The sequence below is a fragment of the Hermetia illucens genome, chromosome 1, assembly GCF_905115235.1.
Source record: "Hermetia illucens chromosome 1, iHerIll2.2.curated.20191125, whole genome shotgun sequence".
Classification (NCBI taxonomy): domain Eukaryota; kingdom Metazoa; phylum Arthropoda; class Insecta; order Diptera; family Stratiomyidae; genus Hermetia; species Hermetia illucens.
Genome location: NC_051849.1, coordinates 162,618,610 through 162,631,910, shown reverse-complemented (window position 1 = coordinate 162,631,910; position 13,301 = coordinate 162,618,610). Strand labels below are relative to the sequence as shown.

At 35.9% G+C, this 13,301-nt stretch overlaps 1 protein-coding gene across 4 annotated transcripts in view; it reads left to right on the top strand.

Annotated features, from left to right (window-relative positions):
- The window catches only part of LOC119647241 (stress-activated protein kinase JNK), a 107,264-nt gene that overhangs the window by 68,522 nt on the left and 25,441 nt on the right, over positions 1–13,301 (top strand). For 3 of the 4 annotated variants that reach the window (XM_038048106.1, XM_038048104.1, XM_038048105.1), the window contains one exon: positions 5,766–5,895. In XM_038048106.1, the coding sequence (XP_037904034.1) occupies positions 5,766–5,895 (130 nt within the window). Of the gene's footprint in view, positions 1–4,522; positions 4,823–5,765; positions 5,896–13,301 lie in introns of all 4 variants that reach the window. The other variant, XM_038048107.1, reaches the window with a different exon arrangement.

The following is a 13,301-nucleotide window of genomic DNA, read 5'->3' as shown; positions in this document are numbered from 1 at the left end:
TTTAATTTTTTTGGTTCTATGGTGCTAATTTCTCGTGTCTATCCTTTGTACCCAAAGGGAATGGGTAGTCACGGGACGTAGAAGAGCATATATCAAAAATTTCATACGTGGGTGGACAGAGCGTGGACGTTTTTTCTTTTGGCTTGATCTAAATGAAAAATTTAGAATGCCCTCAAACAAATTCGCGCGGTTTCACGGCAGGTATTTGCAGTTCTATGCACTGGAATCTTTGTTACGTCTTTGCCAGGATGACTCGAAATATTCACAGTTTTGTCTCTAGGGTCTACTTTATTGGTCTCTTTATTTTTTGTATCGTCTTAAGAACATAGTACATAGTACATGACAAAGTTTCTGATGTAGATATCAGACATGCTCAGTATAACGCGATATAGAGAAAAGCTCCTCTGCTACTTATGTAGAATGTAGGTACAATAGGGGATGTAGTTAGGATATTGTAGGGAAATTGACTAATTGTTGGGTTTTTCTCCTTTTCCTCAAATTATTCATTGATCTGGTTTTTTTTAAAAAAGAAGACGAAAATTTATATTTTGAATTGGAGTACATTCGGTACCATTAATTACAGAACCAATTTCTCATGACTCTTTCGCGTAAATCAGCAATTAAGTTATACTTTCTGGCTTTTCGGCATAATTGACCGCGTCTTAATGGCAAATTTCCAAGAACAAAGATTATGTTTGAAATGTTGTCTACTTGAAAAATCAGTAATGAAAATTTATCAAATGCCACAACAGGTTTCCAAAGAGGATACGATGAAAACGTTGAACAAAATGCGAACAAAATCAACCAGGATCGTCCTTTCAAATGAGACGTGTTGCTATTAAATTTTTTCTATGTTTCCTCTCCCGAGATAAAAAAAAAAACAATCGATTAACTTTGAGCTAGGATTTGGAAAAATAAATGAAAGTTGGTGTTACGGGTATGACCTAGAAATCAAACAATTATTAAGCCAGTAGAAGACTCCCTAACCCTAGCAAAACAAGTGGCCAAGCTATTAACCAGTACTTTTATTCAGAAGTTTTAAGATGTTTGCAAGAGAATATGGGCAGGAGACGATTGGAACCTTGGCGATCACGACGTTATGAGTGAATCGTTATTTGGCTTCTCAGAAGTGGTTTGTCGTTCTCCACTCTCCCTATTCGCCAGACCTAGCTCCGTGTTAGTTTATCCTATTTCGAGAATGAATGAGCTGGTTAATGGATATGGCAGTTTTTGTTAATTTAACTACATATGGGATGGAACAGTTGTAGTTGCGTAGTAAAATGCAAAAAATTTACTTTACGAAGTTAATAATAATAATAATTTGCCATTCCCAGTGAGACACCCGTAGTTGAAATTCTGGACACACTACCTTTTTCGGATCTCTCAACGAATCCTGACAGACCGTCCAGACAGTACAGTTTTCGGTAATGGTAGCGAAAGAATACTGAGGTGGCCTTTGGGGGTTACCTGCCCAGCATGCTGAGCTACTGAGTGGATCAGCGCCGAAGGCACCCGCCATGCCAATACCCCTGGCATGAATTTTACGGATGTTACCGAAGAGGAAGTTCGATAGGGTGCGGGGTGGATAGGGTGCAGAATTTCTGTTATAAGAAATTTACCAGCTTACACAGTCGGTTGGCACACAGCATAAATCAGGTCATGAATCGGTCGGAGGAATTTCCACCCTTCCCCATTGCAGGAATTACCTACCTTATCCTTAAGAAGGACACGGTACAGGACCCTGCAGACACAAGACCGATTAATTGCTTACAAACCCTCTTACAATTCATAACGTCCATAATTAGTGGAAGGCTTAATGCGCACCTCGAGACCAACAACATTCTGTCCGATGAGCAGAAGGGCTGCCAAGTTGGGTCAAGGGGTTGCAAAGAGCAACTCATTATCGACCCGGTAGTTGTAGGACAAGAAACTAGAGGCCAAAGAAACCTCTTTAGTTGCTATATCTATTATGCCAAGGCTTTCGATAGCGTCCCGCATACCTGGCTAATCGATGTCCTACATCTGTATCGCATTGATCCGAAACTAATAAAATTTTTGGCGATAGTTATGGAAGGGTGGCATACCACCTTATCAGTGCGTACATCTGAGGGTGCTAATACCTCAGAGCCCATCCGTATACGGAGGGACAACTTCCGGGGGGATTCGGTGGATCCCCTTTTGGTTTTGTATGGCACTCAACCCCCTTTCGTGGCTACTGAATAAAGTAAAGTATGGCTTACGTGCTAAGTGCGAACTGATACATTTGATGTATTTAGATGACATCAAGCTATATGCTGGTACTGACGACCATCTTAGAAGCCTGTTGCGAATAATAGACATGTTCAGCCGTGATATTCAGATGGAGTTTGTCGAATCCAAGCCAGTCTCGAGCGGGTGGTTGTAGTTCCCATAATATTGTCAGCTACTGGTATTGCATCTAAATCCCTTGATGTCCTGGGACTTTCGCACAGTCTGGTTCAAACCATGCAGAAGTACACCATTCTGCATACGTGCTCCATGTTGCAAGGAGTTCTCGACGGATTCTCCCATTGACCTAACATCGGCCAATGACACCAGCGCCCCTTTAGTTTTTAAGTAGGTAGGATCGTCCGAGCCTAAGTGCTTGGTGCTAGTATTAGGTAAAATCCGGCATCTGCCGAGATTGTGATAACTCGAAAATAATAATCAATGGCGCGGATCACGGCCTTGAACTATGTTAGAGCACTTCATTCAAGACACTGTAGAAGGCAATGTTGTCAGCATTGCACTCGATCCTGATTATTATCCTGATTAGACTCAGGTACTTATCACAAGTTTCCAACATCCAATACAAATCCCTCTTGGCACAAGTGAGATTTGAACGGCGACCTCCCGCCACGGTAGTTCAGCGCCCTAACCACTGAACCATCCGGACACGAAATACAAAATGGTTCAGCCAGAAATAATACCCGTCAGTGAGAATGATTTTCAGCTGAAATTCAGAATCTGTTTCCATCTTCTGACGTTGCGTTGGATGCATCTCATTCTTGTATAACAATACAGCGGGAACGTTAGTTCTGATAATTCTGCTCTAATTGCTTAATTTGAGGTACAGATTGATGTAATAATAATTCGAAAATATTTTGTTACGTGGCAGTAGAACTTCCGTATCAACCGTGTTTTTGCTTAGTAAATGGATTGCGCAAGTTTCAACAAGGGCTGTTAATTTCGTTTAATCGGTTCTAGAAATTAAAAGATCGATAGCAAAGTATAAACCATAATACATTTAATAGAAACAACTTTATACTTCTTAGAAGTGTATTTCATTTCAACGAAAACACTTTGTTTTTATTATACATATATATATAATATATGTGACGCACTATGCCTGACAGGGGTGTATGCTAACCGTAAGTTACGCTTAACAGGAAAATTTTCTTTGGATGAGTGAATTGTCAACTAAGAGCTAGACTGACAGAGTTTTATTTTTAAGTGACAATTTTTACCATTACTAACAATGAGCTGAATATAATACATATATATTAATGATACTAACATGGTATAATTATAAACAGAGTTTAGAAACTAATTAACAATATGTCTTAGGTACATCAGGCGAGGTGCTGTAGTTAATTTTATCTATATTTCCGCTTTCCTGTTATATCGAGACATAGTAAAATGTCATCAAATGCCTTTTGCATTACAAAGAGACTGGCAAAAGTTCGCTTATTTGGTCAAAAAGAAATGGCCGAAAAAAATTGTTATTTGTATTATACATCTTCATATTCTCCGGATATTTTAATTGGTGAAAGTTCGTACGCATTCGAGAAGGTCGCCTTACAGGAAATCATATTAATAGCGGCAGTCCAAAAGTAAATTCTTTTTTTTTTATTTTGGTAGATCTACTTTTCAAAATAAATTAATTAATCAACATTAATTATGTCAATGATTTTGTTTAAGAAGGTGTATTAACATGCCATAGGAATGAGTAAATTAGTTTCTTTTTTCTGGTTTCCCAGTAATATTTGCAAAAACAAATTTCAATGCAGTATCTACCGTGAATTCACACATTGGCCATACTGATATTCTTATTTGTATCTTTTGGTCGTTAGATTCGAAAACTCGATCCTGGCCCAGTCCACCTCCTATTTTTTCCTGAGTTGATTTTTGGTCCTTATCTGGTTCGGATTTTATCTTGTGTGCAAGGGTCCAGCATTTCCGTCAGCCTTCAGGAGATTTTTCCTCTCTTGCCTCCTTTTTGTTAACCATTTTTCTTTTTGGCCTCTACTTTTGTTAATCATTGTAGAAGAAATGAAACAAAATATCGTAATACAAATGATCTATTATTATTCAATATGCCAAAAATGTAAAAAGAACTATCAACTCAGCGAACTTTTGTCAGTATCAGGTCTGGATGTGTCATTTGAATATGAATTGCGATTCAAAGTAATTTTGAACTTATCATTTGATTAAACGGTTTAGAATATTATGATAATAGATTCCTTGGTTTTTTTATTAATTTATCACATATTTTATATTTTAGCATTATTATTTAAAATCCTGGCTAGAATGGTGTGTTTTCGTTTTTGAACATTGACAAATTTGACGATAGTTTAGTTTGAAGTTGTATCGAAACAAATAGAATTTAAACAAGTTTTCAAAAGAGTGATATTAAAAATCTGCCATTTGAAAAGTTTCTTGTTACTACTTGAATTGAGTAAAACACTTTGAGAAAAATGAACCAACGATATCAAAATTACGTTTTCGGTGACACAGAGTTTGTTGTTCCCGAACGATATGTAGAGCTAAGTGCCAGAGGAAGTGGAGCACAGGGTGCTGTATGGTAAGTACAACAATGAATATAGAAATTTGACGAAAATATACTAAAGATAGTTGGATTCTGATAGACCTATTCTATTTTCCATTTATATGAAATGTTGTTGTTAACATTAACAACTTGGCATTTTGAATAACTCTATATTATTTTGGGAATTTACAAACGAATAACTTTTTAACATTTGTACCACCTTTTCCTACAATTTTCGAGAAATATCTTCTCAAATGTGTAAAAAAGTCTCCATTTAAATAAATTGTTAAGGGAGGAATATTATTCCTTTTGGAAATTTAATTTTGAGTCAACATTTCCAAGTAAGTTAAATATAAAAGCATCCTGCTGCAATTAATATTTTGAATGGCTACTCAGTACTTACCAATAAAATGATAACCACTACGATAAAATTGCCATGAGAAACTTGGTCCCCATGGTTGGCATGTTTTTTATCTATAAGCGTATGTTTTTTTCGTTTGTTGCTTGTTTCTGTTTTCCTTGCAACTTTACTACATGGGCATGGCTTCTGGATTTTTTAATTAATGTATATAGCTTCTTGCTCGCTAACTTTCCTCTTTGTTATTGTTGTATATATATATAATACAAATGAAATCATAACATGGTGCTCACGATCGGAGGTGAATAGCGTGAAAAATTCCTTCAAGTGTATTATTCGATGTTCTCAAATATTTGATTTGTAACAATCGATACTCATTTGAAATTTTTTGTTATCTTTTTGTTTGATATAACAAAGCTTGCTTTGAATATGATTTCTAATAATCCAAACATTGTACATGCATGGAATAATGTATCATCATCCCAGTATCCATTCTTGATTTAAATTAGTTTACTGAACATAATTTTTCCTTCATTCGCTCCAATATGAGTTTAATTAACGTAGAATATCAAATATTTAAGTATTACCATGAAATAATCGCATTTCTTTTCTTTGTTCCAGCGCTGCATATGACACAGTGACCGAGCAAAATGTCGCAATAAAAAAATTATCAAGGCCATTCCAAAATGTAACGCATGCAAAACGCGCTTATAGGGAATTCAAATTAATGAAATTAGTCAATCACAAAAATGTAAGTATATTTGTTTGTATGATTAATTTGGGTTTTAAGCCCGAATTCTATGATCAGTTCCGAAAAAAGTGGTAGAAACCGTAGCAAACTATTAAACAGAGCAAAAAAGCCCTAGATAAAATAGGTCGTTTGCTCATTCCTTTGTGGAGTATAGATCCTTGTAATTTATTTTTTCATGCTGTAGTCTTTTCTATGGATTATTAGTCACTTCTTTGAAGTAAACGCATCCAAATGAGACTATGCTTTCCCATTTTCATGTTAGGCCGCTGAGATAACTAGAATCAGTAGTCAAATCAATGAAATTCACCGCTGCCTCTTTAATCTCTGATAATTTGTGCCACGTGGTTTCATTTCATTTTGCTTCGAACGCTACCATGTATCCAAAGTGTAACTTTACTCTTCGCTATCTTCTTTACTGTTATTTATACAAATATTTTCTTAGGAAAGGAGCCGCTTGAGTTTAGCTTTTAGTGCACAATATACGGTAGCACTGAAACAGAAAAGTAGGGGGACGCATTGTACACTATACTAACGCTTGCATTAGATTGCTTCACCTTATATTCAAGTCGTAACTGCGTTTAATAGGAGATGATGCCTATTAGAAACAGAACCACAAAATTTTCCGTTAATTACTAGGCAGGACAACTAAGGTGTCGAACAATTTCGGGCGATATTGTTTCTTTCGCTTACATTTCATCCAATATCAGAAATAAGATCAATTTCGAAAAGTACTTTGGGATATCTACATTTCAAATTTTCAATTAAAACAACGAAGACAGATTCAAGCGAAAGAAACAATAATAATAATAAAAATCATTGGCGCAACAATCCATATTGGATCAGGGCCTTGAAGTGTGTTAGAGCACTTCATTCAAGACCGAAACGGTACACTACAGTATACTGTAGGAGGCAATGTGATCAGCATTGCGCTCACCCGAGATTATTACCCTGATTCGACTCAGGTACTCATTCACAGCTGAGTCGACTGGTATCCGACGTCAAGTCGTGATACAAATCACCACATGCAAGATTTGAACCGTGGCCTTCCGTACGATAGCCTTGTGCACTAATCACTCAGCTATCCGGATGATATATATCTTGGAGTTTGCAAATATAATGAAGCGTCGAGGTCCCGGTCCGATTCATTCCTATTTTCTTTAGATATCTCAATGTCCAAATCAAGTTATAGTCGATCCTCGTAAATTTCCTATCTGTGCTACTAATTGGGCACATGGAAAGTGACTACCACTGTCATTCAAACTACTAGGTCATGTCTTGGGGAAGACAACAAATCTATTACGGGTTTTGCCAATTAATGGAAGTCATTATCCCAGGAAGACCAACGAGCGGATTATGCCACTTGGTGTAGAGTTGTGAAATGGCTAACGGTGACTTGTTAATTTTGGTAACGCGCTGCACCTCGCATATAGATTTACGGTAATCAAAATACGATTAATAACAGATATTTTTGTTAAGTGTTGTTTGCTAGGCTGATACTTTGCTCGTATATCACCTCTTCAAACATGTCACATCATGCCGAATGAAGCTTCGTAATTTCAACTTGGGCTTAGTTTTCCCTGGAAAGAAGATGTCTCTTTTGATAAATTAGCGACCTCTGTTTTCTCCAGGTCCCCAATCTGCAACATGCAGTTTTCAAACGCTGTATAACAATCCATTACATAGAAATGTAAGCAGGGCGCGGTGATCGAGATAGTTGCACGTCAACCTGTCGTTCTCGTTATCCCGCTTACGAATCCCCATCGTCTTGGATTTTTTGTGTTCGTATTTTCACTTAACAGAATTCGGTATGATGATAACGAAATTGACGCACAGTCTCATTGAAACCTAAGACTGTGTGGATGCTCTAAACTACACAAAAGGAGTGAACACGAGAAATACATACATACATTGTTTGTGATTCATCGCCTCAAGCTAGTCTACATTAATTAACTTTAGTTTTATAAAATTTTAATGCAGCTTTTCTGCAATTCAGTCAGACGAGAAAGGGAAAGCAGGAAAGCAAAGTGGCTAACACAATTTAATTGGCCTTGCTAGTCAGCTTGATGTGTTTGCAGATTGAAGATCAAGCGTACGTTGCAAACAATGAACATTTCTGATCTGAGTGACATTTACACATGAGCCTTTACAACTAATACAGGCTGCTTGCTTAGCCTTTGTTGTTAGTTTATTTTAATTGTTAACTGTGTGACGGGGTTAATTTTTGGTTAGTTGTGCTTTACATACCGCAAGGTTATATTATTGGCAGAAGAAGGGTGCCAGACAGTAGAAGACACTGATATTTCAGTGAAAGCTGCTGCGTTAGAGTGTACTATTGACTCTACTCTCTCTCTCTCATTTGTACGGGCTCTTGCTCCATATTTTGCCACATAGAAATGCTCTTGGTAAATGCATCTACTGCCGTTTTCTCACCGCTTCAGTAATAGATGTACGCTGAATGTCAGAACGCGGAAGAGGGAGAACTCTTCTTTTTTCTTGTGTATCTAGGTTCCCCAATATTCCACTTTCCTTTCGGAGTCTTTTTAGGGAAGATCTTTTTGGCAAATTTTTATCAGAGTTTCTGCGTAACATCTTTTGATCGTGCGTTTAATGAGTGAGATAACAGCATAGACGTTATTCTTTTTTTTCTTTGTTAACTTAATTAATGCCTGCTTGCCTGTTTTAATGTAAAGATATAATGGAAGTTGCTAGGATGATGTATTAGCGTCGGTTCATTTCATTAGAAGATGTCATATAGTCTTCTAAGATCCTTCGTCGAAGCACCGTTGACACCAAAAACTCGAAACTCAGCAGTTGAAGTTTACGTCTTTCTTTGCGTGTTCCCTCGTAAGATATGTTTCGAATAATATCGCATTGATTTTTGCTTTTTTTGTGAATATTACTGCAGATGACCATACTTGCAGAACATAGGATATACCTTGATAGTGTAGGTTTTACTTTTACACTCAGATCGCCGGACAAAGAATTCCCTTTTTTTTGTCATTTTCATCCCAGTGGAGCTGCATGAAATATCGGCTGATGAACACCCCCTTATCCATGGCTTTTTTTGTGAAGTTGACTACCTTTTGAGGTACACCAACAGTTTAAGGGTGGTCACACCTGATTAGTAGTATACTTCGATATCTTTATCGTAGATGTGGTCCTGTCGGCTGAGAAATTGATCTCGGCTGCTAGAATTTTTAAACTTTTTTCTTCGACTTTTTATTAGATCTCCTTTCTCTCTCTTCTTTCTTTTCTCTTCTTCAATAATAATCACCAAACAGTTGAGAAAGTTTGAAAATAATATGCAATATATGAAAAATAGACGTAATGAATATTTGAGAATGATCATTTTTGAGTTATAAAGTTAATTGCTGGCTTCTATTTTACTTTGTTTCCTAAATTAAATTGAAAGTAAGAATTACTAATATTAAAATGATAATATTTCATACAAATACGTAATTATATTACCTTTATTCTACAAAGCTCCTAATTACGCCAAGTCGTAATGATATGTGAACATACTCATATGCCAGTCCCTTAAACATAGTCCTTCACCACTGCTTTTGTGAATGCTCTCTCATTATGCAAATTTTAATTTGCTGGTGGCCTCTCCTAATCGTGTATAATGACTGACAAGTTATATGCATTTCATTATTAAGAGTTTTGAGTGGGATCTCGCACTTGTCTGTTCACAAGGTTGAATGCCAAGGTGGTACCATGGTATACAAATTCATATAATAAAACATAAAGTGCAATTTATATACCCGATAAAATGGATTAACAGGACAATCTGATTTACAGTGTCTACAGAGAATAGATAAATGAGAGGAAGTTTTAATAAATTTGTGCGAATAATATTGTCAAAGATTTAGTCTCGATTTCACGTGGGTAAATCCCAAGGCACCATAGAATTTTCGCTTAAAATTTATGCAGCTATATATTGCACAACGCCATTCATTTTTATTTGGAAAAAAATATTTTGGGGCGGCAGAAATCCACAGTGAATTATCCTCAATTTATGGACCAAATACCATGTCATTTCAAGCGGTTTGCTGGTGGCGAAAAATGTTTGGTAGACGATGGGATTCACAGTAAAATTTTTCTCCTCCATGACAACGCAAACCCCCATTCTGCGAATGATGTTCAAAATGTTCTCGGGCCATTTTAGTGGAAAATATTGGACATCCTTCATAGTCACTAGACTCCAGTTTTTATCAGTCTAGTGTCAGGATATCAGAGAAGTATTGATTGTAATATGGATTACGTTTCAGAGTAGCGTTTTGTCACAAATTGAAGTTAATCTTCTTTTCGTATGCTTGAATGCACTGAGCTTAGCACACTTGTGAATCGTTTCTCGCACATATGGCCGGGTTTTCCATCAAAATGGTGACTGACGAATGGAAAACAAGAGCTTATTAAAATTGTTTTAATGTCTGTTTGCTCGTCTGTCTGTGATACCCAATTCACTCGTAAACGGCTGAACCTATTGTCACGAAATTTGGCGAAAACATGTGGTCTGTGGATGCAATGCAATGAGTGGCATGATTTTGTGCGAAATGTGAAAGGGGAGTGTAATTTGTTTTTATCGGAATATAGTCATGTTGGGTATCAAAAAAGGCTATTTTTCCATATCAGCTGGAAGATAAGAGAATTAAGATCCAAATTTTAGAATTATAAAGTGTAACAGGACTCGTTCTCAGAATCTATTCAATCAAAAAAATCTTAAAAATCACAATGATGTCCCTACATAAAGCCTAGTTCTAACTCCAATCCCGATATTTGCTCAAATAAACGTAATAATAGTATAAAATTTTATCAGACCTCATCCCCTCAAATTCATCCTAAAAATATAAAATTCGGAATAATTGTAAACGATAGTACGGGGCGTTGAAGGAAATTCTATTAAATATTACTAACAAAGTTATAGGAGGTAAAATTTTATATTTTGTATGGACTTACTGTACCGTGAGACTCATATGTACGAGAAGAACATCTTATTTTTATTTTTTAACTAGAAAGAAGAATTCCTAGTTTGCGCTTAAAATCATGGTGTGACCTCTAGGATATCTGAACGATTTATCAAGTTTGGTTTTGGTGAAAATGTTCCTTTATAATCAACTACTTAGCCTTGTAAAAAGAATTTGCCAAAAAAGATCCCAGATATCGTAAAACCCAAGCAAAGGTCTATTTCCGAAAAAAAAATTACAATTATGATGTGGGAATTTTAATTTATTTTAAATGATCTTGAATTCAAGAAGTTCTGATAAAATTCCAACTTAGCTACGGCAATACCCTGAATATTGCGTGATCCGAACATCTCGACTGAAGTACGGGCGATGTTCTTATAGTCCTAAAGTATATTTAAGTGACATACAAAATCTATCGATCCTTTTTACAGTTTTGTTTTCTAAAAACGGGCGCTCTGCGTCCTTAATTTTCCATGTGTTTAACTCTTTGGAATTCATCTACCTTTGCATCTTTACTTAATGTTTATGTGGACATAACATTTATAAAAGATATTGGCATCTTTGTTTTTATAGTACCATAATGGGATGGAAAGTGCAATTCAAATTCGGCGTAATGCGGTTTCCATGCTAAAATTGAAAATTGTCTGATCCGCGCATATGCAGTGGAATATCTCGATTATTTGTATTTCCAGCTAATTCGTACTAAGTTGACGACCCCAAAGTTAATTTTCGTTATTTTGTACACTGGTAATCCCGACAATTCGTAGCAAACCGTCAATCCATTGACCATACGAATTATCAGGGCTGTATTAAATTTCCATCGTATTAATTTCGTGGATATTATCTTTGCAGTACAGTTTGAGATAAAGTAAAAAACAGGCTTCAGGCGAGTGATGCTTTTTTTTCATGTAATGATGTTTTGCGTCGTTCTTCCAAAAAGGATTAAAAATTCCCTTTATATGGATTTAGTTATACACAATTTCATGGATGTTAATTAAACTTCCGGAATGTAATTGGAAAGCGTCAGATTAATTAATTGGCGTTTACCTTAGCAATGGAATGTGGGAATTCCACACTTAACACGAGTTACACACTGAAAAGTTCTGTGCATTATTTATCAGTTCCTCTTGATCAATCTATGATACAGTTGGCAATTGTTGCAAATAGTGAAATATGCAACTATGACTATTTTCCAATACATTAGTATTTTGAGAAAGAGGTCTGAGAAAAATTGTTACGTGTAGGTAGGTCATCATATTTAACGCAGTCAAATTGTGCTCTAAGCAAATGGGCTCTTATGAGGTGTTTGCCTTTTCTCATTTCTTCATTCTATCTGAATTCACTTTTATTTGGTTGGATTTTTCATAGAAAAATTGCTGTGTATGAATGCATTACTTTGATATCACGCTAAGCATAAAATGATGGACCACTTTAATTAAAAAATCATTGTGTAGTAGTCGTTGAATATGCCCCCAGTGCTTGGCGTACGACTAAATCTTCTTCGTAGGCATATTAAGGAGTTTTTTTCGAGAATTAGGATTATTACTCCCCGCAATATTAATAGTTTTATTATTTTGTCTGATCTGAACTGTACCTTTCAATTGTTTCAATTGAAACATTTGTAATGTTAGGTTGTTGACTTTATACATTTATCAATATGAGTACTCTGTGTGGTTAGAAGTCGTTGATTTCATAGTCGGAAAAGTAGCGACAAGAGGCCATATAGGTCCGTCAGTACCCCAACGAAGCTTCATAGAAGGGAATGCCGGCACTTGCTTACATTCTCGTTCTCACGTCATTAAATCAAGAAATATCACTGAAATCACATGCAATTCAAACTAAAGTTTTTACAAAAGGAATTGACCACTGAGAAAAAAACTGAGTCCCAAAATACGGTATTTGTTCAAATAAAGAAAATTGTGGCTAAGAAGGAAGATTGTTGTTTTTTCTTTCCACTTCAAAGAATGGCGACCAAATTCATTCCAAAAATGGTTAATGTGAAGTATTAAAATCAAGAATTGCTATGCAATTATGTACTTCTGACCAAAACGCGACTGTATATCAAAATTCCCGATGTGCTGATTAAAATTTTGCAACTAATATGACCTGCGTTCGTCCTCATCACCACATTTGCAAGAGAGGTTTATAAAAAAAAATGAACAGGACGAGATTGGCGAGCAAGCCCCTTTGATATTGGAGCGTTAGGCATATATAACCTGAATTCCTTTATGTTTACAGGATAAATTTGCCAATTTACAAAAGTAAAGTCTGCCAAATGATTGGCTGAAAAAAATCATAATTAATACTCTAACAATTTCATATTTCTCCCTAGACTTTCATTTGCGATACTCGAAATCTTTAGCTTGCTTTATCTTTCGTTTAAATTCAGTTTTTTATTACATTATTTCTATAATTTCATTATGACCCTAGTGAAAAAAT